The following is a 27,480-nucleotide window of genomic DNA, read 5'->3' as shown; positions in this document are numbered from 1 at the left end:
GAACTTTATGAAAAAATCATCGTAACTTCTTAACGAGGTATTTCTCTTATCTTAATACTATAGAAGTAGAATTATCAAAATGGACAGTCCGACCCAACCTAGCCTATCATAAGTTGGTCATTTAGTGGACTAACTCAATCCATGTCACTTATTAGTGAGTTGAAAAAATTCGAATCTAGCTCGGCTTATCACGGGTTGGTGAGTTAATTGGGTTGGCTCACTAGCCCACTTAATTAAAAAAATATAATTTTTTTCTTAAGTCAGAAATTATATTTCAGAATAAAATTTAAATAAACTTGAATACAATCTCAATATAATCCAAAATGATGTTAAACTCCAATACAAACCAAAATAAATAAATAAAAATACAAATTACTATCTAAGATCAAAACATTCTTTATGACTTATCTATAACATTTTCATCTTTTCAGATGCAACGTCAATCTCCTTACTATTTGTAATTGAAGCTAGGTTTCCATTTGTCAACCCACCAATGTGTTTGGTTAAAAAAACAGCCCAACATTGCAAAGTACAACATCATGTGTGTCACTATACGGGTTGATGGGCCAACCCGGCTCACTACGAGTTGACTTGTACTGAAATTTGTAAAAGAATTTCAACCCAATCTGACCCGAACCCATGGTGAACCAGGTTGATCCACAGGTTCTAATCCACTTTTACCGCTCTATAAATATGTTCATTATTAATATTACTATTAATTATTTATTATTTAAATACTTCATCCACTTCTTAATTTTCTTTAATTATAAACTAAACTGGCACCAGCATCCAATCTTCTAGAGTTTATAATGTATGCATTTCTCGAAGGTGCATTAGAAAATTTGGATAGTTCTCACTCATTAACCTCACACCAGGACAATAATGGCCGTCCTGAGTTTGAGAGTTACAAGAAGAACCACCTTTTATTAAGGCCATGCTCACATGCAACATTCCAATTTACTTGATACCTCCAAGGTCATAATAAACTTCATACCAGCAATGGCTGAAAACATCGATATACAAGAATTTTAGTATTCTCAGGAGAATATCAGTAAATAGATACCCTTGTTATTGTCTGCACTGCAACTAGGTATTGCGTATGTCCTTAACTTCAACGGTTCCTAGTTCCATTTTCACTCGTTTCAATGGTTTCATCTAGCAGTTCACCTCATTTTCACTCGTAAAACCCTCATACCATATCAATCTCAACAAGCTTCACATCTCATACACCTTCATTAATGAATATTTCATTCATTATCAATGTGGTTCTTCTGCTTGCAATTGTATTGCTCTTGCTGCTTTACTACAACACATACACAAGGCTGAATAAAATAGTGAAGGGGCAGATTCCGACAGTCATAGAAAAAGAGGATGACGTGGAGATCAGTGTTGACAAGAAGATAGAGATAGGAGAGGGGACAATGATTATGACAGTGGAAGAGAGAAAGGAACTCAAATTCTTTAATCATAACCAGAAATTTCAAATGGGTGAACTTCTTAGAGCTTCTGCTGAGCCACTAGGTCATGGGATCTTGGGAAACAGTTATAAGGCGATGCTGAATACAGGACCTACCATTGTCGTGAAAAGGCTAAGGGACTTGAAACCATTTACTAAAGAGGAGTTTGAGAAGATAGTGAATTCAATTGCTGATATGAAGCACCCCAATTTGTTGCCTTTGCTTGCCTACTACCATTCCAGAGATGAGAAGCTCATGCTTTACAGTTATGCAGGAAATGGAAATCTTTTCTCCAGACTTCATGGTGATTTACATAAACTTTCTCCATTTTTTCAGTTTATTATTGTGTACATTAGTGATGCTTAATTAAAAATATCTAAACAGCAAACAGATACTGAATAAAACAACATAGTCAATTACTGCATTAGAAATATTTGAATTGGGAACAAAACTTTATGTGCCCTGAAAACCTGATGCATTTCAGATAGAGGTGGAAACCGGGCTCCGTTCAGTTGGAACTCGAGATTGTCGGTTGCAAGAGGAGTGGCACGAGCATTGGTGTACCTGCACCTCAACCACAAGTTCCAAAACGTTGTCCCACACGGCAACTTGCGGTCTTCAAACGTACTATTCGATGAAAACGATGCGGTTCTTGTTTCTGACTTCGGTCTTGCCTCCTTGATAGCACAACCGATTGCAGCTCAGCACATGGTTGTTTACAAATCACCTGAATATGGGTATGCAAGAAAGGTGACAATGCAATCCGATGTGTGGAGCTATGGTTCACTTTTGATAGAGCTTCTAACCGGGAAAGTATCTATTAACTCGGCTCCACAAGGAACCAATGGCGTGGATTTGTGCAGTTGGGTTCACAGAGCCGTGAGGGAAGAATGGACGGCTGAGATCTTCGACAAAGAAATATCTGGCCAAAAGAGTGCACTTCCTGGGATGCTGAGGTTGTTGCAGATTGCAATGCGTTGCATCGAGAGGTTCCCTGAGAAGCGCCCTGAGATGAGAGAGGTGACGAGAGAAGTGGAGAAAATACAGGCCCCGGTGATCACTGAAGATGATGACGATGTGTCTGGGGATAGGTCCCTAACTGATGATTCCCTTTCAACCAGTACCTCCATGATTGGAGACGAAAGATAGATTATGAGAGCTTGCAAATCTTATCTAGATATCACATTTGACTTTTAATCTTGTTTTAACATGAAGGTAGTGTGCATTGATCATAATAAGTTACACATTATTATGCATGTTTGTTTCTCTCTCAAAATAAACTGTTAAATCCACTTTTTTTTTATCCTGTGATTTACTACAGAAGAAACTGCATTTATTTGATCTGATTCATCTCATGTATTTCCGTCTTCTCTTTGGATGGTGCTTTATCACATGGGAAAAGGTTTTTACAAAAAATTTTGGATTTTATTTGTTTAATAGAATCCTATAATCTTGGACACATGTTAGGGAAGTTGATCATGCCAGACTAAAAATGAGTAACATAAACGCGTTTTCTGCTAGAGCCGAATAATAATGGAAACATTGGGAAAATGTTCCTATGGTGAAGTTTTTCACTGTTTTCTAATGACCAAAATATACAGTAGTATTTCCTAATGGCCCAAAAAATTCTCCCAAAACCTTTTGAGGAAATAAAATATACAGAAATACTTCATCATATGCCCTGTTGCATGAACATGTGACTAAAAGATATACAACAAGATTAGCATAAAGCAAGTTATCTACCACCTTTCTAGTTAAAATAAATTAAGCAAAAAATAAAAATAAAAATTTTCAATATTTCTTATAAAACAGGCGATACTTATAATATATACTGGTGGTAAGATAGCCACAATAATGTATGATTTTTATCATATTATTCTATGTTGTTGATTTAAAATGTATTGTTATATCTTTTTAGCACCTTACATATGAATGTGTATATTAATTTTATATAAAACACAACAGTTAGAGAAAAAAATGAGATGTGCAAGAAAAGAGAATATAGAAGGCATAAGAAAAAAATGAGAAAAGTTTTGGTATAGTTATTTGCACAATAAAATAGACAAAAGAATGAATAAAATAGCATTAAATAGATTAAAGTAAAATGTGCACAATTCATTTTATATATTATTATAAATAAAAAATAAAATTATCTTGTACTGTACATGAATTGGTTGATCTGGTTTGAGTTGCAACCCAGTTACGTTCGGACTTTCAAGGGTTTGAATAGATATTTATATCCAGTAAGTCTGATTAAAAGTTGCCACAAGGGGGTCTAATAATTGGTAATCTGGAAATAAATAACAGTGACAGACACTAAAGAAAAAAAACAGAAGAACCTTAAATAAGTAGAGCTTACAAAAAAAAAAAAAAAAAAAAAAAAAAAAGGAAAGTTACTATTGAAGGTCTTCGCATCCACTTCACGTCTCAATTTTTATTGAAAAAGGTCAGAGAAATGATTCATTCCAGAAAAATAAATGGTACATTCAAGAGAGACTACTTTCAGATTAATTTGATGAGTTAGTGGGCTGCGCGATAATAGTGACATTTCGGATGAAAATAATTGCGAGCGTGGCACTGCTCTAAATCATCGTATATGCTACCTTATGATGACGATTAGCACAAATTTACATCAGTATTATGGCATTCGATGCAAAAATGAATTACAAAATTAACTAAGGGATCCGAGTAAGCCCGAAATAATTATACATCATCATGTACGACGATGATTGGAAAAGTAAAAATTGTACAACGAAACCTGTCAATTCTGGTTTCACCTTCATTTGGTGTTGTTTGCCCCGGAAAACTTGTTCTCCAATCCGGCTGAAGAATCTTCTTGACAGACTTGTTTCTCAGTCTTTACCGGTAGATTGATCACTGATCCATGATGTATCTGCCAATTAAACTAGAAAATGAGAATTGGACCAAACTGTAATTTTCTACTAAAATGTCAAAAATTCATGAAAGCATACCGTGGCTCCGGGTTTGAAAGGTAAAGTTTCGTTAGGAAGCAACATTGATGGATCTGAAGGCCTGTGAAACAGTAAGTGTGCTACAGACCGATCGATGGGATTTGTGTTAGTTTCCATGTCCATTAATCCGGTACACCTGAATGAAGCTATGTGTTATCCAAAACATTAATTCATAAACATGGTATTTTGAGATAGATCCAAAAAATAATATAACGTAAGTACGTGAATAAAATAATAGCATAATACATCTTTGGAAACACTACAAAGGCTAGATACGTAGTATACAAAACTACGAACATTCTAAATCATGTCATACCTTGTTGTGAAGAAAAATATAAGTCTGAAGCGAAGAAAGTGAGCAATACCTGCTTGCATCCTGCACCATCATTGCTTTGCATGCTTCATTGTCTCCGATGCAACCATTAGCATTTGAATTGTTGTGTCTTTGCTCCGCACTCTTAGCCAAGCGGTATAGACTGTCCCTTATGCACAGTTTGGTTTTAATATCCAACTGCAATCAAGCAAATTTTAGGTGTGATGTGATAGACAATTACAATCAATGAAGCGACACTTACTTAGGCTGACACCCTAATGTAAGCAAACACTTTGGGTACATCCAAATCATTGCTGCTATCATTCTTCAGACATCACTTTCATATTTCCAAAATCAATGAGGAAGTGTGTTATACACCATGAACAGGTAATTGCTATTAAACACTACATCAAAGGGTTTTTTTTCAAAGATCTGTAAATGCCCAATAATTCAACCATGCCAAACTGTCATCAACTCTCCCCTAAGAGCTCTAGTTATTAGGGGGGTGCAAGATAAGGACTTCATATATCTAATAAACCGATCCAATACCCCTTGGAGAAAATACATAATGACTTTATATGTAATAGAATGTTAAAAAAAACATGGATGGCAATGCCAAACTTAAACCAATGACTAGTCTTGAAAAAATACTTCACCCCAGAAAAGGAATCTGCCTGGGAGGATAAAATTCTTCTTCTTGATTTGCACATAAAACATTACCAACTGATAAACTATAAACTTAAATGCTATTTCTCTTACTAAGTATTAGTGGTCAAAATGAAAGCTAACCATTTCAATACATGTTTAGAGTTCAATGTTGAGCAGATAAATATAATATACTCATTCCTCTCAAGATAAAAAAAATACATATAAAGAACAAACAGGACCAAACTTGAACAAGATTCAGATACCTGATCCATGATCTGTTGAAGGTGGCAAAAGCTAGTCGCTTCAAGTGAGGTTTGGTCCAGAACAGAGCCCATGGATGAGCTTTCCTGCACTGCTGAAGAATCTATTTCTGGTGAAAAGCCTAGGCTGACTCCCTGGACTTCACTATGACCCTCATTGTCATTTTCAAACCGGTGCCCTATTTGCTGAGCTGAACCTGGACTATGAAGTGGTATTTGATTTGGCGTATTATCATTTTTGAAACTGCTGTTTAACGGAGGTCCATCACAGCATTGGTACAACTTTTCTCTGTTTTCAAATGTTTTCAAGGCAGCAGCCTCCAAAGAATGACCATGAGAGCTTTCAATGTTTGACGCATATGATGACTCTTTCACAGAAGGAGACAGATGCCCGTCATGCTCAGATCTTGATCCAGATAAAGTTGGAAACAGGGAACTGTGATTTGGAGCATGATTATAGTCTGGGAGTCTTGCAGGAATTTGTGCCTGTATACAGCCTAAAGAATCAGAATCTATGTTCAGCTTATGTTTCTGGATGCTATCAAGAGATGTAACTCCACTGGAAGACGTTCCAAAGGGTTGCTTTGTATCTGCATATTGCTCTGGAGGTGCGTAAGGATGAACAGATCCTCCATTTTCTAGGTAACCGTTTTTTCGCCTTCCCACTGATGCCTTTGGCAGCTTCCTCTGCGGCTGTAAAACAAAAATTATAGGTGATGTACTAATTAGGAGTCAACTTAGTTCAGTTTAAGGGCTCGCCCTAATAAAATGGATTTGGAATAGTTCAGTTTGCCATTAAAACTTGCAATGAAACCAAGTAAATCCAACAAACTACCCTTGAAAGTGAAATGAAACAATTGATGACATTTTGAGTATAACATAAAGGTCACGAGCCCAATTTTTCATCAGCAAATAAAAAGTAATGTAACATGAAAACACATAATATATATCAAACAGAAGTACATTATTATCCTTGAAATGTCAAAAATAATCAGTTCTACGAAAGCTCATGACAGGTGCGAAAGCTCATGACAGGTCAAAGGCATGTGTCAAAACTTACTGTGTCACAAACCTTCGAGAAGACCACTACGACTGTTCAAATAATCCCCACCCCTCCCATATTTAGGTAAAAGAATTCACATCACGTGTTTTTGCTCCATAAGTAAAAAGTTGGGAATTCAGAACATATAAAATATAACGAAATAAAATGAATGGGTAACCAACCTTTTCTTTAGGTAGCAAGTCAACTATATTACCAGATTTCATATCCGACTCATTCTCACTGAACATTGATAATGGAACAGGGACACTATCATCAATAACATCCATTTGAGAACTGTTTTTTTCATCAACAGGAGATGATCTTTCATTGGAATCTTTCGAAAGACCTACCATATTTTCCTTAGAGTCCATTTTATAATCTGATATACTTTTCAATGGACTCATTTCTGCATATGAAAACTTGAAATCAGACTTCAATGCATCATCAGAACCTTCAGCACCATGAGAAGATGAGAGCCAGCAGAACTCCTCTTCATTGTTGAGGCTTCCAGTTCCAAACGTTAAATCACAACTTCTGAAATTTAAAAAGGTGATATTTAGATTTTAAAAGATGATTGAACTGAATTGATTAGCATTTCAAAATAAAGGATAAGGAAAATTCTGCCAAAAAAGAGAATTTCTTACAACATCCTGTCAACATCTTCAAAGTTTCCTATATCTAGCCACCCATCATTATCAAGAAAACTGAGTTCATTGTCAGCTTGGGATATGTGATTGATTGGATATTGACAGACACTGTCATTTTCAACCACACACTTGTCTCCCAAGATAGTATCATCTTCACATAGCTCACATCCTCCAGAATCTAAATTGCTGCTCTTGAAGCAGTGATCAGACATGCCAGTGTCATCCAAAGTTGGCCTTTTGGCTTCTTTACTTGAGTCACCAACACGAGAAGAAAACACAGCTTCGGGTGCATGAGACCAAGAATCCTTTTCTAGCATTTTCTCTTTCTGAGTCATATTTTCTAAGTACAATTCCTCCTTATCCTGAGTACCATAACTATTAGCGGAATCACTACTTCCGATATGAAGTGAATCCTTACAGATATCTCCCTGTATTGTTAACTGTTTATTATGCTTGTCACCAGCATGGGGCACTGTGTGATCATCACATTCACCAAATCCATCCCACACGTTATCTTCAAGCTGTAAAACAAAGGCACAATAAAGGAGAATTACTCAAATAACTAGGCATCACATATTGTAACAAATAGATAAACATAAGACATCAAACCTGATAAAGAGAGAAATAACAAGCATGAGACATATAAATTTGTTAAAGCACATACAAGTACAACCCCCACCACGCTGTTGGAATTGGCAGGAAAGAGGAAACAATAAATAACAATACAACCCATAACTTTTTCCATTATTCATAAAATAGGATAAATTATGGAATAAATTTTAATAGAATGTTCACCTCACAAAACAAGAACCTTGTCATTGAAGATTCAAACTGAAATTCAACAAAAGCCTAACTCGAGATCGATACTGGGCTATTCAAATAAGGAAAAATGTGGTGCTGATTTAAGCAGAGAGTAGAAGAAATGTCATACAGATTTAGGGTTCAAATTTACCATTAAAAAGTACTGTGCACTTCAAATTAACTGTAACATCAGCTACCCCCACCACCAATGACCAATCAACATCTAGCTTTTCAAGGCTAGTACTTCAGAAGTTTATCAATAATTACCAAGCCAGATCTTCATATCTAGCTGTTTTGAGATTGGATTGCACAACAGCCTGCTAATAAGATTATGCTACAGACAGAAAGTTCATTTCATATAACAGAGATATTCAATCAGAAATAGCAATACTACTTCACATTATACAAGTAACAAAAGAATATTCTTCAGTTATCACATACATCTGCCACTGAGTATTAGCTATAGTACAGCCATGTTTCTTCCAGCTCACAACAAACTGTTCAATATTGAGTGCATAGCTTTACGGTGATGTATAAAGAAATGAAAATCTCGGGAACATGGCCAAAGATTTGACATCACAAAGCAACCAATCACAGGAACTTATTTTAATCAGTGTGGCATAAGTAGAAGAAAAATAGCATCTAACCTATATGATTATCTCAATAAAGATTGTAGAAGGAGGTAATCTTAGTTAATGCAGAAAAAGGCACTCATGCTCAGCAAAGACATGTCTGCATATGACCATCATTTTTAAATGTGAAATGAACAAACTTAAACAGTGAAACACAGTAATGACATTGTAAATTATTTTAGTTAGTAGAGAAGTGAAGTTAGTTTCTATCTTATACTGTGAAATTTAGAAAGAAACACTGTTTTAGGGTTAGAGACAGATCCTAACAATCTTAACAAGTTTGGGATAGATGTTTCCTTGCTTAAACTTGATTGACAACTATAAATAGGTACCTCAAGAAAACATATGGTACCTTGATGTCTTATAAGGAAAGGAAGTAGGGCCGAATATATATTCTGCATGATGTAAAGATTGGAATTTGAACCAGAGAAAATGAATACAAGTCATTGCACTGTACGGGTTTAGTATGGCACAAGAATATTATACTTAAAATACTGGAGTTGAATTTAACTATAATCGTCTATACCTCGTACATACAGATGCTTGATTTTCCGCTGAGACTTTTTATCCACCATTAAAGATACATTCAACTGGTTGATCCAATATCATGCTACTTTAATTATATCTGCCATCAAAGTCCAAAGGTGGCTTTTCAATAACAGAATATGCCAAGTAAAAAACATAGCTTAACTTCTTAAACCATAAGTTTGAAAAATCACTGAAACAGCATAAATGCTAATCAGCGCTTGTATATGCATGGAGCTTAAAAATTATGAATAGAAATTACCATTAATACCTAAAGGCTACAGCAACAACAGTAAATTCTTAATGTTAGGCCAACACACTAGCTACGGCATTGTGAGACTTAGCAAGGCCCGCTAGTACTTGTATCACCACCACCACCACACAGGCAGCATATCCCCCCATCTCTATATCCATTAGAAATTACCAATACCAACCTCCTCATGTCTGCTTACTATAAGTACGACAACACCAAATTTGGAAATTCTGAATATAAAAGTAATTTGTCAATAATTTAAAATTTTTAATATTGTATTTTAGTTCAAAAAATACATAGCTGGCATTACGTCTCACACTATACATACTAGGTCTCAAAATTATAAAAGGCTGCTTCAAGTTTTAACAGCTTGACAAACTTTTTTTTTTTCTTTTTTATGGTAAAGTAGACCATGGCAAAAACATTAACCAGCCTAGTTTGACAAAAGAACTCACAATCTAAGGATATTCTTATTGTAATTATCATCTCCTATGCTGAACTTTCGCTATCCCCAGAATCTCATTCCCTTAAGGCCCTCATGGCAACTTGTCAATCAACCACCGTTGTTCTCTTCTTAACTCTAAAATCCATACAACTTCATCTTATTTAGCAACTTACTACGAATTTAGACATTAAAATACACCAGCAATCCAGAATAAATCAGCTTTACCAAACACAAAACGAGCGAGTGACACCCCAAAATTTGAAGATCCAGAAAACTGAAATATCATTTTCACCATTCCCTCAATTGACAAACATTGCCCCTACCGAATTGCTAAGTTATCCTAAAACACGCCAAAATACCAAAATTAAAATCAAAGAAATTAGAAAATAAAAATCAGAGGTATTAGAAGGCATGTGGAGGTGACAACAACCTGCTAGTTGCGGAAAAACAACAATTACCATAATATTGATAAGGAATTGTAAATCAGGACAAAATAGATTGATTTAAAACCACCTTGGTCTAGTTTACATCCTACAAGACTACAAAGAAAACCGTTCAAGAAGAGAAGCGTGAAGAAGTTCTGTTGAGGAGGTATTTCCTTTTGAGGGTTAGTTTGGGTATGGATGAAAGTAAAACACAAGAGCATGCAAAGACTAAAGAAGAAAGAGGGGAAAAGTTAGCAAAACAAGAAATCAGCATGACGAAAGAAAGTAAAGCAATTGAAACTGACCTGAGGATGAAGATTGGTTTGAAATCGCAGAATTTGGGAAAAGGGAGAGAAAGAAAACAGCAAGAAATTGGAGTAAGAAGGCTTTCGTGCTCTGTTCACCTCACGCGTGGGGATTCCTTTCCAGACCCTTCTTTACTGTCCAACTTGAACTTGCCCACAATTTTCTTCTCTCTAAAAATAATATTGTTTTTAATTAATTAATGTGGCCAAAAGGTATCACGCAAAAACCGACACGTGGCACTTAGATTGATATGAAATAAGGTTCGTGGATGGGAGGTGGGTGCTTGAGATCCGATCAGTTACTGTCTTTCTATTGGTCCACGACGAGTTTAGTTTCCGTTACCTCACACGTGTTGGGTACCCACTAACAATGCCATAGGCACGTGCCGATACTCCAATCCAACCATCATTGCCACTTGTCTTTGTTTTGCGCCTTTGGAACCTCCTCCCTGCATATATAAATATGTATATTTCGAGGGATCAAAGCCCAAATTAATAAATATATATACATATTTTTAAGCACACAAACTTGGATTGAAAATTACCGTTAAGACCAAAATTTAAGATATTTTTTATTTGTATTCCATACCGCAATATTTTCGGCAAAACTTGTTATTGTTTTATGTCTCGTCCTTAAGATTATTTTGCAATGAAATTATTTCTGACAATTTATATTTTGCTAAACCCTTCACTTAGAACATCTATGACAAATAAAAATTGTTTTTAATGTTTATTGTAAAGAATATTTGAAGTCACTAGAAATAAGATTTTTAGCCACCTTGCTAAATAATCTAGAATAAAAATATGCAGACAATGTTGTTATAAATACTAGCCATTACACATACATACACAGGTCAGATGTACATGTGTATTTATATTTTTATTATATTAAAATAATATAATTTTAAAAATATTAAAATAATCCAATTAAAAAATATATGATTTTATGAAAATGGTATTGAAAAATCATGTGATTATCATTTTAAAATAAAATGATTTAATTATTTTGAAAAAAATTGTTTACTCATTTATTTATTAAATAAATAAATTATTTTTATTTATTAAATAGTCAAATTGTACAACTAAAATATAACAAAAAAAATGCTATCTATAATCTATAATAAAATAATAAAATTCTGATGGACAAAAGTTATTTGTTTGGTATTATTTGTCAATGTGAGCACCTTTTGTTGTGTTGTGTAGTAAGACATGTCGTCTTTCTGCTGGGTTATTATTGCTTTACTATTTTTGTTCATACATTTTTGTTCGCGTTTATAATCAAACATCTTCTTATAAATAAGCTATCACTGGTAAATTTACAAAATAAAGCTAGTCTAGATACTTCCTTTCACCCGTATGAGATATAGTTTTTTGAAACAATTTTTTTTATCAAAATAGCAATACACCTTCAATAAATGTATTATTCTGATAAAAATATAGAGATTAATTAATTTAAAATAAATTTGAAAAGTCAACTTCATTAAAATGTGAGAACATTAAACAATCTAAATGATTAAAATTAGAAGCAAATAGTTCATATATCAAATGAATTTATCTTGATATAAGTAACCAAATCAAATGACTCTTTTTAATTTAATGTTAAATGAGTAAAATAAGAGTTCTAAAAAAAGTAATTAAAATATAATAACTGAGTTTTCTATAGCTCCATTTTCCTCCTTTCATCAAAAGAATCTATAACTTCATAAGTAATAAGTTGTTAAGTATTGGACTTTGTTAATATTAAATACAAATAAATAAACAATTTTTGTTATATTCAACTTATTAAACAAGTGTTGGATCACAAATTGGTTTCATTCTTTACATAAAAGATGACGTCTTTCTTAAAAAAAAAAAAACATTTAGAAATGGATTTAGCACCTTTTCAATAAAAAAAATTTATATCAACCATATTAGAGTCTCAAAATTAAAAAATTAATGTCTTAACATTTTAGTTGGAAGTGATATTAGACTTCATACATGAGGTTATTTATGATTCAAAACTTATTATATTTTCATTTTCCATATTAGGTACTAACTCTATCTAATATATCTATAAGAGGAATCATTGATGTCATTTATGAAGACTTCTATGTGAGTAGAAGACTCATAGGTAAAACATTTTTAAAGTGGAGACTTATACTTAAAAAGTAGATTGTGAGGAATTCAAATTTGGAATGTGATTAAATGTATATTAAAAAAAAAAACCCACAAACTCACTTTCTTTGGATTGAACGTAGTGTAAGGTTTTTTATATATAATTAACTTATGATTCAAAACTCATTGAATTTACAACTCTTAATTTCCAACTTTCTCCTGTATATCCACTAAAGAAACACAACAATGTTGGGGTTTTCATTTAAATTGGGTGTAGATTTTAAAAACTAAATGGAGTCTTCAAAACATATAGTCAAATTAGATTAATTAACCAGGAACATAAATTTTGTTATATATCTTCTTTACGGGGATGAAAATAAATACCTATGTAATAGTTTAAGTCAATAGAGCTCACTCCTTGAATAGATTTGTTGTAAAAGTTTCTCCCTGAATTTATTATTATTCAGACTAAAGGTTAAAATATTTGTTCTGGCCTTTTTGATGCTACTGTTTTTATTTAATGATATTTCTTGGCATGCTATCCTTGCCTAGTGTATAACAGAAAAAAAAAAAACTTTGATACTCTCTAAAATAAAAACATTAATTTGACAACTTATTCTAATAATATTATAATATATATTAGTATTTTAACTTAAAAGATTTTAAAAATTATATAATTAAAATATTAATTTATTGAATTTTTCAGTAGATGTTTTCTACTTTTTCTAATATCAAAATATCAGCTCTCTAGCAGCAAATGAGGTTCTAAAATTAAGAACAGGGAATTTATAATATAATAATTGTAAATACAATTAGAGAACAGTCATAATTCATTCCCTTGCACACAAGACCAGGGAAGTTATTCTGAGAGATTCTTCATAGTATTTTACAGTAACATCGAACATCCTAATATTATACACTGTACATTACCAGCCAGTGAGAATACCATAATTAACAGGATGATAATAATATCCAAGACAACAATTGTACATTCAAAAGTCTAAAATTTAGATGGGAGCAAAATTTTCTGTTCTTTCTTTTTCTCCATTTTTTCACATATTATCCTGAGCAGAAGGATAAGTTTTTCAAAACAGACTGACTCCGTTGTATGGTTATTAGCATCCCAACTTAACAGTTAAATAACCATGAAATGCATTTGTTCAGTGGTAAACTCCAAAATGAATTTTATAGTAGAACAACAACAGTACTTGCTAAGGGGAGAATGTGAATCATTTTTTCAGAAGCTTCTGCGAGAAAATCTTCTTGGAATATGGGCTATTCCGTGAAATTGCTTTGTGGGACTCAATTGCTTCAACTAGTGAATCACGCAGATGCCCCTAGTTTAGAAGTAAAGGGAAAATGTGAGAAAATAAATACCGAGCAAGTATATGAGAGGAATAAAAATATTCATTGACAAAGCCTCAAAAAGCTTAGTGTGGAAATTTCATGCACTTAAAGATATAGGACGCAGATAGAAGAGAATGGAATATAAAGCAGTCATGTTACAAACCTCAGAATGTCGAAGAGCTGATTGAACAACATAATTTGCATGTGGATCTTGAAGCAACTGTTCGAAGTGAGGAGCACCGAGTAGTTCACAAATGACTCTAGATCGGTTCTCATCATTGAATACAGCAAGACATTTCTCAACGACATGGCTGCTGAACTTCTGCATTGACAGGTGCACATATTTACCTTCAAATAGCAAACTTAAAGTTGTAGTCGCTGAAGGAATCCTCAAGTCCAAGATAAATTGAACAACATAGTTTCTGTGGAAGACAAAAAGAATGAATAGATCATATAGTGGAAAATCATGAGGTAAACAAAATTTTATCTCAGTTTCAAAATGCCATATTATTTCTAAATATGACCAAATACCTGCCTGTAGATAAACGCTCCATTAAAAATGTATTCGTTAATCGCCCGTCCCGAGCACAGAAAAACACAACAAAATAAAACAGGACAGGAACAAACAGAGAAAAACGCCCGTTTCAAGTGGATTGTAGTGTGCCATCTGGTTTAAGGAGTCTCACAAATGGCTTAATTAAAAAAAAAAAACCCGGTGATCACAGATGGATTTCTATTTCAAATTTAAATCTAATATATGTTAAAAAAAATTGCCCCCTTGGTCAAATTATTTGACATTCTCTCTTCCATAGTTGCACCATCTCCAATATAGACATGGAATGATCATGTGCATAAGGTGTAAACAAAACAATGTTCCATAACACCCACCTATAAATTTCCCCAAATTATGTCCATAGGCTAAGAATTTATTTGCCAATAACTAGAGACAATTTGCTACAGCTAAGATTCTTTGTCCCAGGAAAAAAAAAATATCTGTTGGCAAAGAGGTAGACAGGCTTAATGGAAAAAAATATCCATGCAATGCAAGATTTAATATACTTAATACTTTAAGTCATACGCTTCAAATAATTACCCATATTGATTTTGAGCCAGCAGAAGTGCATTAGTAGATATTTCTGCAACCAGATGTTCTCTAAGCTCCCCACGAGAATGACCAATGCATCTTTGTAGAACACAACACCCATGTTGATGAGTGGCAATGTCAACACAATACTTGGCAGCAGCAACAAATATGAACTGAAATGCAAAGAATGGGAAATGTAACTCTTCCGCAACAAAATATTTATATTTTATGCAATTTCATCGAACATCAAGAAATTACATCTGTGACAGTGTGATCTGCCTGAATCAATTAGCAGATATTTGTTAGTTTGTGCAACATTTTCATTGCACAAAATACGTAGCCTTACACTAACAACATGCTCCACAGCATAATCAACATCAACCACAGTCATAAGCCCTATTCCTCTGTATAGACCAACAGACGAGTGCATTTGGATTAAATCTTGAAGTTTTTAGCCCATAACGAACTATTTTTCAAATGGCAAACCGTTAGTATTTATGAGCATTTTCATGCAACCATTATTTTAAATAAGCTCTTGATAGTCTCAGGTATGTAAATATAAACCTAAATTCTAACAAGATTCTATAACCTACTGCTACATTGAATTTCCAGCGTTAAGAGCGATGAAAATTTCTATCTCGAAAAATAGAACAGTATGTTAAAGAACAATAAAGAGCAAAAGCACGGAAAGAGCAATTACGTCACTGCATTTGTATTTCTGAAAAGAAAAAAAAAAATACAAACAGACATGGTAATGTAAAATGAATTATTTAAAATTGTCTTAGTCTCTTTTGTGTGCAAGAGGAGAGTGTCAAGTCCGTGATCATAAAAAATAGTTTCAAATGCTTTGATACCATGATGTATATTCTTAATATCAAGTATCAAAACTAGCCATCTGAGATAATGAACTTGGTATTACTACTATAGCTTGTAAAGTCATAGTCCAGTTAAAAACATAATTATTCTACATAGTGGGCCGTATCTGAAATATGAGTACACAATTTTCACCAAATAATTCATAGGTAGGAATAATAAAAACAAGTTCCTGATCAGGTAAACACAAGATAGTTTGAACTATTTGGCCAAGTTGTTCCATTTATCTATCATGCAGAACAGCGCGCAACCATAATGCTTTCTGGGATCCCTCTCCTTTCAAAAATGACTAAGAAGTTCACTAATATAACAAAAAGAAAAAAAGCCTTCTCAAATTTTATTCATCATGCATACGAATTTAAGCATAAGGATGCAATAAAATTGAAATTTCAATTAATAGAACATCATTATACAATATTGCAAGTCCAGGAAAAAGCAATATAAGCTTTTGAGAACGAAATGAAATTGGCAGACAACCAAAGTGCTTTTTCACACATGTACAGTTATCATGGATTGATCCAAAAGCTCGAAGAAAACATAGTAACAAGTGATTTAAGAAGATCAATTTCTGTTAACCCATAACTATCATATGTAGGATAAATCCAAATCCAAATCAATGAGAAAGAAGTAAAAGTCATACTTTGTTATCTTCATTGCTTAGGCATTGTAAACAGTGTTGAACCACATGATTTCCATTAAGATCTTTGATGAGGACCAAGAATCCTGGTTGCAAAGCCGATACAACTAATGAAATTTGCTGCCTAGTTTTGAGAGTCTCAATCAGCTTCTGCACCACACGAGTGCTGGAAAAAGATAAAAGGTAAAGTCAAATTCAGCATCAGATAGTCAATATATCATTTCAATGCTATCATAAGTTGCATAAGTACCCGTGAGTGTTTAAAGAGATTCTGACAAGCTGCCCTGTCTCCTGTGTAACCACAAGTATGATCTGCATCCTCTGTTCTTCATCACATACATCCAACAACTTTTGCATAAGGTAATTTCCAAAAGGATTCATCATAAGTTCCACTACATGATCAATTATCTCACTAAATATCATTTGAACATCTGCCGGTGTACCCTCATCAAACATTCTTTGCAGGAATCTACAGCCATGTTGATCTTTGGCTATTAAATATAACGACCCTCGAGCTTCTGCAAGGGAATTATACTTAGGTAGCATAGGGAATGTGCACCCATTCCTGGGACTCCTGGGATTTTCATATCCTACAATCTGGTGTCGGATGTCTAGCTCGGACGGGTGTAGCTGCTTAGCAAAGCCACCTTCGAGCACAGCACGCTGACACCTTGAATGATCCGAAACCCTACTAGCAACATAATTTAAACCTTCCCCCTGTATAATGAAACTCCCCTCACTTCTAATAGCATCAAGATTTCCTCGGGGAATTCTAGATTTCAAAAGTGGCACAACTCTTGCATTAGGCTGAGAAAGGCCATACTGCAGCAACTCATGAACACTCATACAAGGCTTTAAGTTAGGACAAACGGAATTATTGGGCAGTCTTGACACACCCCTTTCTTCCAATAAGTTAATTCCATATTTCTGTGCATAAAGTGAAGCAGCATCAATAGTTGGATTTTGGCTCAAGGAACCAGAAATCTTGGGCACCACACTTTCACTTTCAAAGTAGTTACTCATCAGCGGCCTTCCACGCCTACGAGAATCCATCGAACCACCACTGAATCCATTTAATTGAGAGAGCATTTCGTGCTCATGCAACCTAGGACAAGACTGCAATGACCCAAATAGATTACTCATTTTATCATCCTGAGTCAATCGTGACAATGCTGAAGTAACACCAGCGACAGAACTCCTTGCCCTAGTTACAGGGGATTGAAACCCCACAGAATCACTAAACCTTCTTCCAAAATTATCACAGTCCCCACCACCACACGTGTTGGGAAGATTATTAACATAATCGCTAAACGGAATAAAATTAGGATTCTGGTGTGTATTATCAGCAATGCACATTTTACTGAAATTAGAGCAGAGACCTAGTTCATGAACCAACCTCTCAGTCTCATTGAGCTTCACAGTGCAATCAGGGATCACAGAACTGCGGTAGAGATTGTCGTGATGGCTGTTGGGATAATAGGAGCTCCTAGAAGCCAAGCTGGATTTGAGGTCCTCCAAAGGAGGAGGAGACATTGAGAATAAACTGGAAGAAGAATCATCAGATTGTAGAGAGAACCCACTCATGGGGGATTTGAAGCCATCATCGTAATACACACTGTTACCATAACCGTGACGGTTACCATAGTGTGTCTGTTTCGTAGCGAAAACGCAATCGGGGTGATCGACATCAACACCATGTCTGTGCCGATTGGAATGACAGAGATGACGAAGATGATGACGATTGTGCGATGTGGCGTGAGGGATCTCATCCAGCAGCATTTCTAACTCATCCTCCAGTTCCCCATCCCCTCTCACTTTTTCTATGCTCTCTCTCGCCATCTCACCAAAAGCAAAACAAAAAACAACAAAAGTGATTCACTCAGAGGATCCGAAACCACATAAGAACAGCACCAAAAAAGAAAAAGACGCCATTAAAACCACCTCGTTAGGGTAGGGTAGAACAATCAAAGGTGGCGTGTATCTGATGGGACTCACAATCGCATTTGCATTTGAAAACCAAAAAAAGAAAAAAAATCACATCTGGGTGATTGGGCTTTATCTGTGAGGAGTTGGTGAAGCATGCAAAGATTAAACATTCTCATTCCGTTACTGAGGAGGGTGTACTGTGCCCACTCTCACACACCATTAAACTTGCAGAGCAAGAAGAGTCACTGTTCTACACTTTCTATTTCCCCTTTAATTCTTTTTTCTCTCTCTCCTTTTATATAGTATCACCCCGGCACACACAACAATAACAAACAAACACTCTGCTCTGCAATTCTTTTTCCCATTTACCCTTTTATTTTTTTATTGTTATTAAATACAAATATTAACGTAAATATAACATGCTGATGTGTTTTTTGAAGCGTGATGTACACTCTCCTGTACGAAACTGGGTCCCAATTAAATATTGCTTGTGAAGTCTTCACCGTGGAGTTTGGGTGCTGGTGGCGCGTGAAGCTAGATCATTTTTGCTAACGAAATAAAAAATTAAAAAATTAAGAGTTCTCCGTTGCTCTACTTACCCAAAACTGCAAGGATTGGAACAGAACAATCCTCAAAATTCCCTATGTTCAACGAAGAATGGATTGTTTTATAAAATGTCTGTGTTACCCTTTCTACATTTTTTTTTCTTTTTTATTTGTATATCCCATAATCCCACCACATACTCGATCTTGGGACGGAAAAAATATTTGTGTTTGTAGTAATTTGTAGAAAATATTTGTGAGGGTGGCATTTGCTAATATTTATTCCTTGACGGTGGATATTTTAATATTTGTTTATAAATGAGTTGGGTATGGGTATTATATTATTTATATATATAGTTATTTGTAAAAAATTAGAATTAAATTAAAGTTATATTTTTTGGAGTAAAATTTAACTAAAGTTAAATTTTTAATTTTAAAATGTCTGTAAATATTTTTTAAATGAATACCTACACAAGATAGTGGAACAAGTAGCAGATAAATTTTTTTGTTCCGAATTGAATTGTTATAGACACTATCTGTATCCGACCCGATCCGTTACCATCCCACCTAACACCTAAGAGTATAGATATCTATATATTCATTTTTTATATAATATTAAATATAAAATCATTTTTCTCTAACATCTCAAAATTATTTTCAAAATGTTTCGAAAAAATAACAAAGATATCCAATATGTTTAATGATTACACATTTTTATTTAATATAAAATAAATTCACAATTAAATTCAACACGTTCTAATTTATAATAATGTCAATATTTAATATGTTTACTGATCACACATTTGTATTTAATATAAAATAAATTGACAATTAAATGCAAACGTTCTAATTTATAATAATGTCAATATTTTGTTTTAGAACTGTGAATACAAATACAAAAATATAAATATATCTCAATGTCTTAAATGATACTAATTTCACCTTTTTTTAATACTTTTAAATCCTATATATTGACATTGATACTTTTTTACCATAAATGTTCATCATAACCCTTTTTTTTCAGTAAATTTGTTTATTAGTGTCATACATGTTGTGTTAACATTATCATTCTCATTATATTTCATTGAGAATAGTGTTTAATGAGTCATCCAAATATATATGGTATATCTTTTATAATAAAAAATTACAAAATAGTAGTCTTCATAATATTTTTTTATGAATACTTGTTACATATTTTCTAACATTTTTGTAACGAAATTTAAATAGCCATTGAATTTATAATTATTATTTATATAATAGTTTATTGTAAAAAAAATTGCAATTAATAAATCATTCATGCACTGAGGTAAATATCTCATAAATGAAATATTTTGTTTATGAAGATAAACTTATTGTCCTATATGTTTATATGTAAATAAATAAAATTATTATAAAATTTATCCCGGATATTACTGGCAACAAGACCAATAGTAAAGTAATAAGTAGAAATATAAACATAACACGGTTATTTTAGATATAACAAATTTACAAAATCTTGAGAATAAGTATAAAGTTTTTTTAAAACTGTCGATAAAGTTTAATAGTGTTTTTTTTAATTATTCTCAGTCAGTTTTAGTATATACTGAAGCCTAACGAATTATTTGAAATCATATTCTTTTATTTTTAATGGACTTGAATTTTACATTTTATTGTGAAACTTTAAACTCAATTTCACTCCAACAATACCATATTAACTTTCTAGTTTTTTAATTTGATATAACATCTAAAAGTTTTAAATTTTGAGTTTAGTAAATGGAGATATAAAAAAAATCAAAAAAATATTTTATCCTCTTCTCGTATATAATACTATTTAATTTTACCTTTATCACATGTATATCTCACACCGAATTGAACAAAATAACGATTGAAGTTTTTTTAAAAATTTTACATATAAAAATATAATTAATTTCATTATCTCTCCAGAGTTCGTCTTTTTGGTTGGAATGAGTTGGTGTCATTTTTTGTTTTCTTCACTCCATAACATTATTCATATTTGGATCTTTTTTACCTTTTAATCCTGTATAAGTTACATGGTCTTTAAATTTAATCTGAAAAGGTTATTATAGACAATAAACCCCTTATCATTAATAGAGATGACAATTGGAAGGGATCAAGTGAGTTGGTTCACAGACTTGCATAAAAAAATGTGAAACAGGTTGAGATGTTGTTGGTCTGCACATGCCTGTCTGTAGGCATGTCTGTATAGATCTACAGCCTGTGCATACTATAGATAGGGGTGGAGCGGGGTGAGTTGGCATGCTTACAAAATTAAATATTTTCATTTTTTAGTTATAACATCATTCATCATGTTATTTCTATACGTTCATTTTATTTTATTTTTATTATTATTATTATTATTATTATGTTTATGTATAACTATTGTATATAAGATAATGATTTTAGTTTTTTAATATAAAATATCTTTCTATGTATCTTTAGGTACTGATCTTGTAAGGTGACATGTTATTACTGTACTTTAGCTACAATATTTATTGTTATTGTTTATTGTCTTTGATTAGGCAAATTAATTAGAATTATTTCAATAGAAAAATAATATCAATTATTATGAAAAAATTAAAATGTTTTTATTTCGTTCATAATAATACAAAATTTTATTTTACTCACCAGAAATACGGGTCAGTATGCAAACTCACATACCCAAGATGTAGAGATGTCAAAATGGGTTTCAACCAGTGAGCCAACCCGGCTCACCACGGGTTCGAGCCGGGTTGGGTTGAGAAAAATTCAATTTTTTCAAAAGTGGGTTGAACTCAACCCGGCTCACTTAACCCACGGGTTAAACGGGTTCGAGCCGGGTTGAAGGTGGGTTGGCCCACTTAACCCACCAACATTTTTTTACAATTTTTTTTTATATTTTTTTAAATTTTCTTTTAATTTTTTTTTAAATTATTTACTACTCCAATTATATTTGTTCACAATTTCATATTTTTAAATGCTAGAATGTTGCTTAATTATATTTGAATTATTTGAATGTTTAATTAATTTGATTGTCAAGTTATATATATGTTGATACTTTAATATTTAACTATAATCTTTATAGTAAATTACTCAAGTAACCGTCTTATAAACAATTTTTTCTAAATTAGCATGAAAAAAATGTATAGTTTTTTTTATTTATATTTTGTTGAATAGCATGACAGAAAATTTGTAATATTAGTCATGCTTTCTTAGACTAATGGATACTTTCTTGGAAATAATTCTTCATATATTGGTGGTGAGCATGATCAAAACATTGGTTCTTGATTTTACTATGATTGTCATCTCATGGGTTACTTAAAAATTTATTTAAATATTTGAATAATAAAATAAATAAATAAATAATTTTTTTAGGTGGGTTGGTGAGCCAACCCACTTAACCCACCAACCCGTGGTGGGTTGAGTCGGGTTACAAAATTTCTGGCTCACCAGAAAGTGAGCTGGGTTGGGTTCACTCATTTTGAACCCGGCTCGTGGTGAGCCAACCCGTGTGAGCCGGGTTGGCTCACTTTGACATGTCTACCAAGATGTAGCAAGTCAGAAAAATAAATTTAATATTAAATTGCGGAACTAATCAACTCGAATTGTATTTGTGAACCAAAAAACACAAAAGGCCGAAATGGACCGGAGTTTCATGCTTTATCATCCTGATCTTTAATATTCTTTATTTGTGTTAAGAATATGCTATTAATTCCAAATGAATGAACTTGATATGATGAGAAAAATACTCAAAGGTACATGTGGTCTTTCTACTAAACCGTCTTAGATGAGAAAAATGTACAAATGTGTAAGTATCATCTCTCCACTTTGAAAATTCTTTTAAGAATAAAATTACATATATATTGTTGAATGTATTATTTATGTACATGCAAATATTATTTTTATGAACGGGGATTGTTTGAGAAGTGGCATGATGTTAACGGGATAAATTTATTACATTTTAAATTTTAATTGTGGTGATGGGAATAAGACCTAGAAAATAATTATAATCGTTGGTTGATTTGAGTGGAGGCTTCCTCACGTAGAGTTTTCACCATACTCAACCTCTTAGTTGCTTTTGCCATAAACAAAAGTGATTAGTGACCAAAAAGAAAGAGAGAAACCCTAAATGCATGTTTGAGTGGACATGATATCATACCATCCACAGTGGAGGTGGCTTGGTCTCAAAGAAAAGGACAGAGTTGGTATTTAGGAATTTGCAAAGACCAAAATCTTAAGAAGTTTAAGATTAATATGTTTGGCGCAGAACATAGTGTCCAAGACGGTTGGTTTCGGTTTCTTAATGGGAAAGCGAGAAACCGTTTGGACCCACTTCTCATCAAATCACACAATCAACTTCACGCACAACTTTTCTTTCCAAACCAATCAAATCCTTCTCTTTAGGGTTTTTATTTTGAGGTCTAATCCAACATATCCCCTTTTGCTTAACTTTTTGTGTTTTAAAAAGCACTTATTTGTATCTGCATAACAGACACTGTTCTGTTTTTTTTTTTTCTTTTTTAAATTTACATCCATCCTCTTTCTCGGAATTTGTTATATATAGGTTTCATCATGTTTTTGGTAATCCCTTCAGATTTTTTTTTTGTTGTTGTTTACAATCAATGAATCAAACAAAAATTAGATGCATCCAAGTCTGAATTCATTTTTGTAAAACTCATTTATAACTAATCCCGTCTGAATTATCACCTTTTTGACAATTTTTCTTAAATTTGATAATTTCTTTAATACGATTAAACGTTTTAAGTTTAGTGATATTTTGCACAGACTAAAATTTTATTATGAAAACAATTTTCAAAATCAGAATACATTTTTTTATTAAAGATTCAATGTATTTATTTAATGTATTTAAAATTAAATTATTTACCATACCTATTAATTCACGGTTTAAATAATTCATATGTAATTAATTAAGCAAATGATTGAATATAAATTTTGAAATGTTAAATCACTTCAACAAAGTATTACCGCGTCATTTTTCTCTTCATAACACATAATTATCTTCCGTATAGTAATTAATCTCAGTGTTTTTTTTTTTAATATCACGTGAATAGGAGAATTAGTCCACCTTTGATTTAATTCTAAAAAATTATACTCATTCAAACGACACAATAATAATTAAATATATTATTTTAGAATGTTTGCAGTGTAACACTCTCTTTATTTTGAAGAAATTTACTCAAATCCTTTGAGTAATATAACACATCTTACAAGTTTCACTTAAACCATTCAAATTTCATACTTAGAGAGTTTAACAAATTGTTCTAAGGAACTTCTCATGAGTATGAGAATAGACAGATATGTCATCGATAAAGACAATAACAATCTTGTTTAATAGTAAACATATTATATATTAGTCTTATACAAATCCTTAGATTTTATTATAATAGAATAGTGATATTTAAATCTCGTATTTGTCTTAAAAAACAAAAAGTTTCACATAACTAATATATTATGTCATATCGCATGTGACTAAAAAGGTTAGATATAAATCCTAATAATTTATTTATAAAAATGTCACCTTGTATTTTTCACGTCTAATATTCGTTTATCTAACACAAATCACAAAACATAATGTACTGTACCTAACCAAACTCAATCAAATAAATAGTACACATGTCAAAACTACATATTACCTAGTACTCGGATGCCATCAACATAAACCGTCTAGTCAAATAGTCGGTCTCGGCCGACTACCTGTCGACAAGGTTGGTCAACATCGATACCCCCATACTCCTCTAAGACCTGTTTTAGGGCCAGACCCACTCATGGCCCAAATGGGGGCCCAAGCTAGAGCCCAAGTCAAGGCCCAGCCCATGAAATGGTCAAACGTCATTAATGCTCTATAAATACGCGTGGACCCCATCATTTAAAGGTACGCAGTCATTAATTGCTGATTTGACTTCTAGAGAGCTTTGACTCACTTGAGCTTTGGAGATTCTTCTGCAGGTAACCCCTCCTGGGTTCAAGCCGACATGTAGCAAGTGGAAAGAGGCCAACTGAGGAGATAGCGGACTACATGGTAAGGTGACTCTTGTGTCTGACTTTATGTTTGTTCTCTGCAGGAACAATTGGCGCCCACCGTGGGACACGAGACGAACACCCTTAGTACCCGCTTTTCTCCGAAGATGGTTTCTACCCGTAGCAAGGCTGGAGTTAGCAAGCAAGTAGACGCTGGTCCCTCTGGACCCTCTGGCGTCATCCCTGACTTAGCCGCCATCCTAGACGGCCAGATGAAGATGCAACAGGAAATCGCAGACCTGAAGAAGCGCAATGCTGAAGAAATGGAAGCGCTCAAACAAGAAAACTCTCGCCTCAGGAGGAAAATTGAGACAGATGCAGATCTCAAGGGAAAAGCCAAAGACACATCTGAAGCCGTGAAGTCTCCGGTTTTTCAACCTACAGAAGAAGAGAGTGAATACAACCCCACCCCACACACCTTCACCTCCACCCAACAAACCCCTCTCACGACCACACAACCTCAACACCTCCCACCCAGTCACCCAGGGCTTACAGCCCCCTCACCAACCCACATTCCTCATAACCTACCCACTACCCTCCACACCGGATACGTCCCACCCTACAACCCCCCATACCTTCCATCAACCCACATCCCCCCTCATAACGTGACCTCCACCTTCCCTACCATGATCAACCACCCACCACCTCACCTTCCACATCCACACCAGCCCAGACGCCGCCACCCGTTCACAGACTTCATCTCCAACACCCCTCTCCCAACCCAGTGGGAACCATTCAACCTTGATCGCTACACTGGCGAAACTGACCCCGATGAACACCTCAAAGTTTACATCACACACGTCGCCCTATACACGTCCCAGGACGCAGTCTTCTGCAAAGCTTTTCCCACAACACTCAAAGGCCCAGCCTTAGAGTGGTTCACCACCCTTCCACCCTACTCCATTGATAATTTCGACACCCTTTCCCACATATTCTCCACACATTTCGCCGGCAGCCGGCCTCACCAAACTACCACCATGTCCCTACTGGGCATCAGACAAGAGCCCAACGAACCACTCTGCACATTCATCGACCGCTTCAGCAAAGCAGCCCTCCGCACACCACACCTTAACCAGGAGATGATACTCCAATGCATGACCCTCACCCTGCAACCCGGACCTTTCGCTAACAACGTCTACCTCCACCCGCCCACCTCCATGCACGAACTCAAGCTGCGTGCCGCCGACTATGTGCGCATGGAAGAGATGCAAACTCTTCACACCCAATTCTGCAACGACTATGCCGCCAACACCTCCCAAACCAATCCCAACCCCGCACCCAATCCCAACTCCGCACCCAATCCTACCCCGCGACCTCACCCGCGCCCCGATGCCCGTCCACGTGAACCCCGCCAACCACGTTTCACCAGATACGCCCCACTAACAGTAGCCCGCTCCCGCATACTTGATGAAGCCCTCCAGGCTGATCTCCTCCCACCAGCACGCAAAACAACTACCCCTCCCAACGCTGATATGACCAAATATTGTCGATACCACCGCAATCACGGTCATACTACAGAAGAGTGCAGAGCGCTACAGGATAAGATTGAAGAACTGGTACGCGCCGGTCACTTTCGTCGCTTCATCCGCAGAGATGACCACACCTCCTCCCGAACCCACCACCCCCCACGCCACGACCACAGACGACAACCAAACACCACCAACCACAGTGACCAAACCACCCCACCCAGTGACCAACACTCACAACCAGCCCACACCAACATCACCCCTACCGACCCCCCCTTGCGAGGTACTATTAACACCATCTCTGGTGGCTTCGCAAGCGGAGGCTCCACCTCATCAGCCAGAAAGAGACACCTTCGCAACATACAATCCATCAACCACATCACCCAATCCCATCACAGACGACGTATGCCCCCTATCGTGTTCACCGACGACGACTTTCACGGCCTCGACCACCAACAAGACGACCCCATGGTCATTACAGTCGAAATCGAGAACTACGCCGTTAAAAAAGTACTGGTAGACCAAGGCAGCTCAGTCGACATCCTCTACTGGGCCACTTACCAGAAATTACAACTCCCAGACACAGCTATGATCCCATACGACGAACCCATATACGGTTTTTCCGGTGAACAAGTCTCAACCCGTGGCTACATAGACCTCCATACCGTCTTTCAGGAGGGAACCCAAACAAAAACAATCCCAATCCGCTTCCTGATAGTTGACGCACCCACATCTTATAATATACTCTTGGGCCGTCCTTCCCTCAACACC

The 27,480-nt window shown here is 34.7% G+C and overlaps 3 protein-coding genes across 8 annotated transcripts; 1 reads left to right on the top strand and 2 right to left on the bottom strand.

Moving 5' to 3' along the window:
* Window positions 1–1,238: 1,238 nt before the first annotated feature.
* On the top strand, window positions 1,239–3,117 carry LOC114188631 (putative inactive receptor kinase At2g26730). Its single transcript, XM_028077198.2, has 2 exons — window positions 1,239–1,761; window positions 1,942–3,117. The coding sequence occupies exons 1-2, from the start codon at window positions 1,239–1,241 to the stop codon at window positions 2,604–2,606; spliced, it is 1,188 nt and encodes a 395-aa protein (XP_027932999.2). The 3' UTR covers window positions 2,607–3,117.
* A 956-nt stretch (window positions 3,118–4,073) lies between these two features.
* Window positions 4,074–10,945, bottom strand: LOC114187737 (dentin sialophosphoprotein-like protein). 6 transcript variants are annotated; one of them, XM_085674747.1, is made up of 10 exons: window positions 10,726–10,945; window positions 9,299–9,397; window positions 9,125–9,167; window positions 8,292–8,474; window positions 7,337–7,860; window positions 6,875–7,226; window positions 5,654–6,343; window positions 4,795–4,940; window positions 4,430–4,565; window positions 4,074–4,350 (listed from the first exon to the last, which is right to left on the bottom strand). In XM_085674747.1, the coding sequence occupies exons 4-10, from the start codon at window positions 8,292–8,294 to the stop codon at window positions 4,237–4,239; spliced, it is 1,965 nt and encodes a 654-aa protein (XP_085530873.1). In that variant the 5' UTR covers window positions 8,295–8,474; window positions 9,125–9,167; window positions 9,299–9,397; window positions 10,726–10,945; the 3' UTR covers window positions 4,074–4,236. The 6 variants fall into 6 exon arrangements, with proteins under 6 accessions (XP_085530873.1, XP_027931889.2, XP_027931888.2 ...); XM_028076088.2 differs by lacking the exon at window positions 8,292–8,474; XM_028076087.2 differs by lacking the exon at window positions 9,125–9,167.
* A 2,632-nt stretch (window positions 10,946–13,577) lies between these two features.
* LOC114186842 (uncharacterized) lies at window positions 13,578–18,970 on the bottom strand. The gene is made up of 5 exons (XM_028074887.2): window positions 17,011–18,970; window positions 16,764–16,926; window positions 15,260–15,423; window positions 14,330–14,588; window positions 13,578–14,156 (listed from the first exon to the last, which is right to left on the bottom strand). The coding sequence occupies exons 1-5, from the start codon at window positions 18,597–18,599 to the stop codon at window positions 14,049–14,051; spliced, it is 2,283 nt and encodes a 760-aa protein (XP_027930688.2). The 5' UTR covers window positions 18,600–18,970; the 3' UTR covers window positions 13,578–14,048.
* Window positions 18,971–27,480: the final 8,510 nt, after the last annotated feature.

The sequence above is a fragment of the Vigna unguiculata genome, chromosome 6, assembly GCF_037176805.1.
Source record: "Vigna unguiculata cultivar grain cowpea cultivar isolate G323 ecotype 2 chromosome 6, ASM3717680v1, whole genome shotgun sequence".
In the NCBI taxonomy this organism is placed as follows: domain Eukaryota; kingdom Viridiplantae; phylum Streptophyta; class Magnoliopsida; order Fabales; family Fabaceae; genus Vigna; species Vigna unguiculata.
Note: the sequence above shows the minus strand (reverse complement) of the source record. Positions and strands in the feature narration are given on the sequence as shown.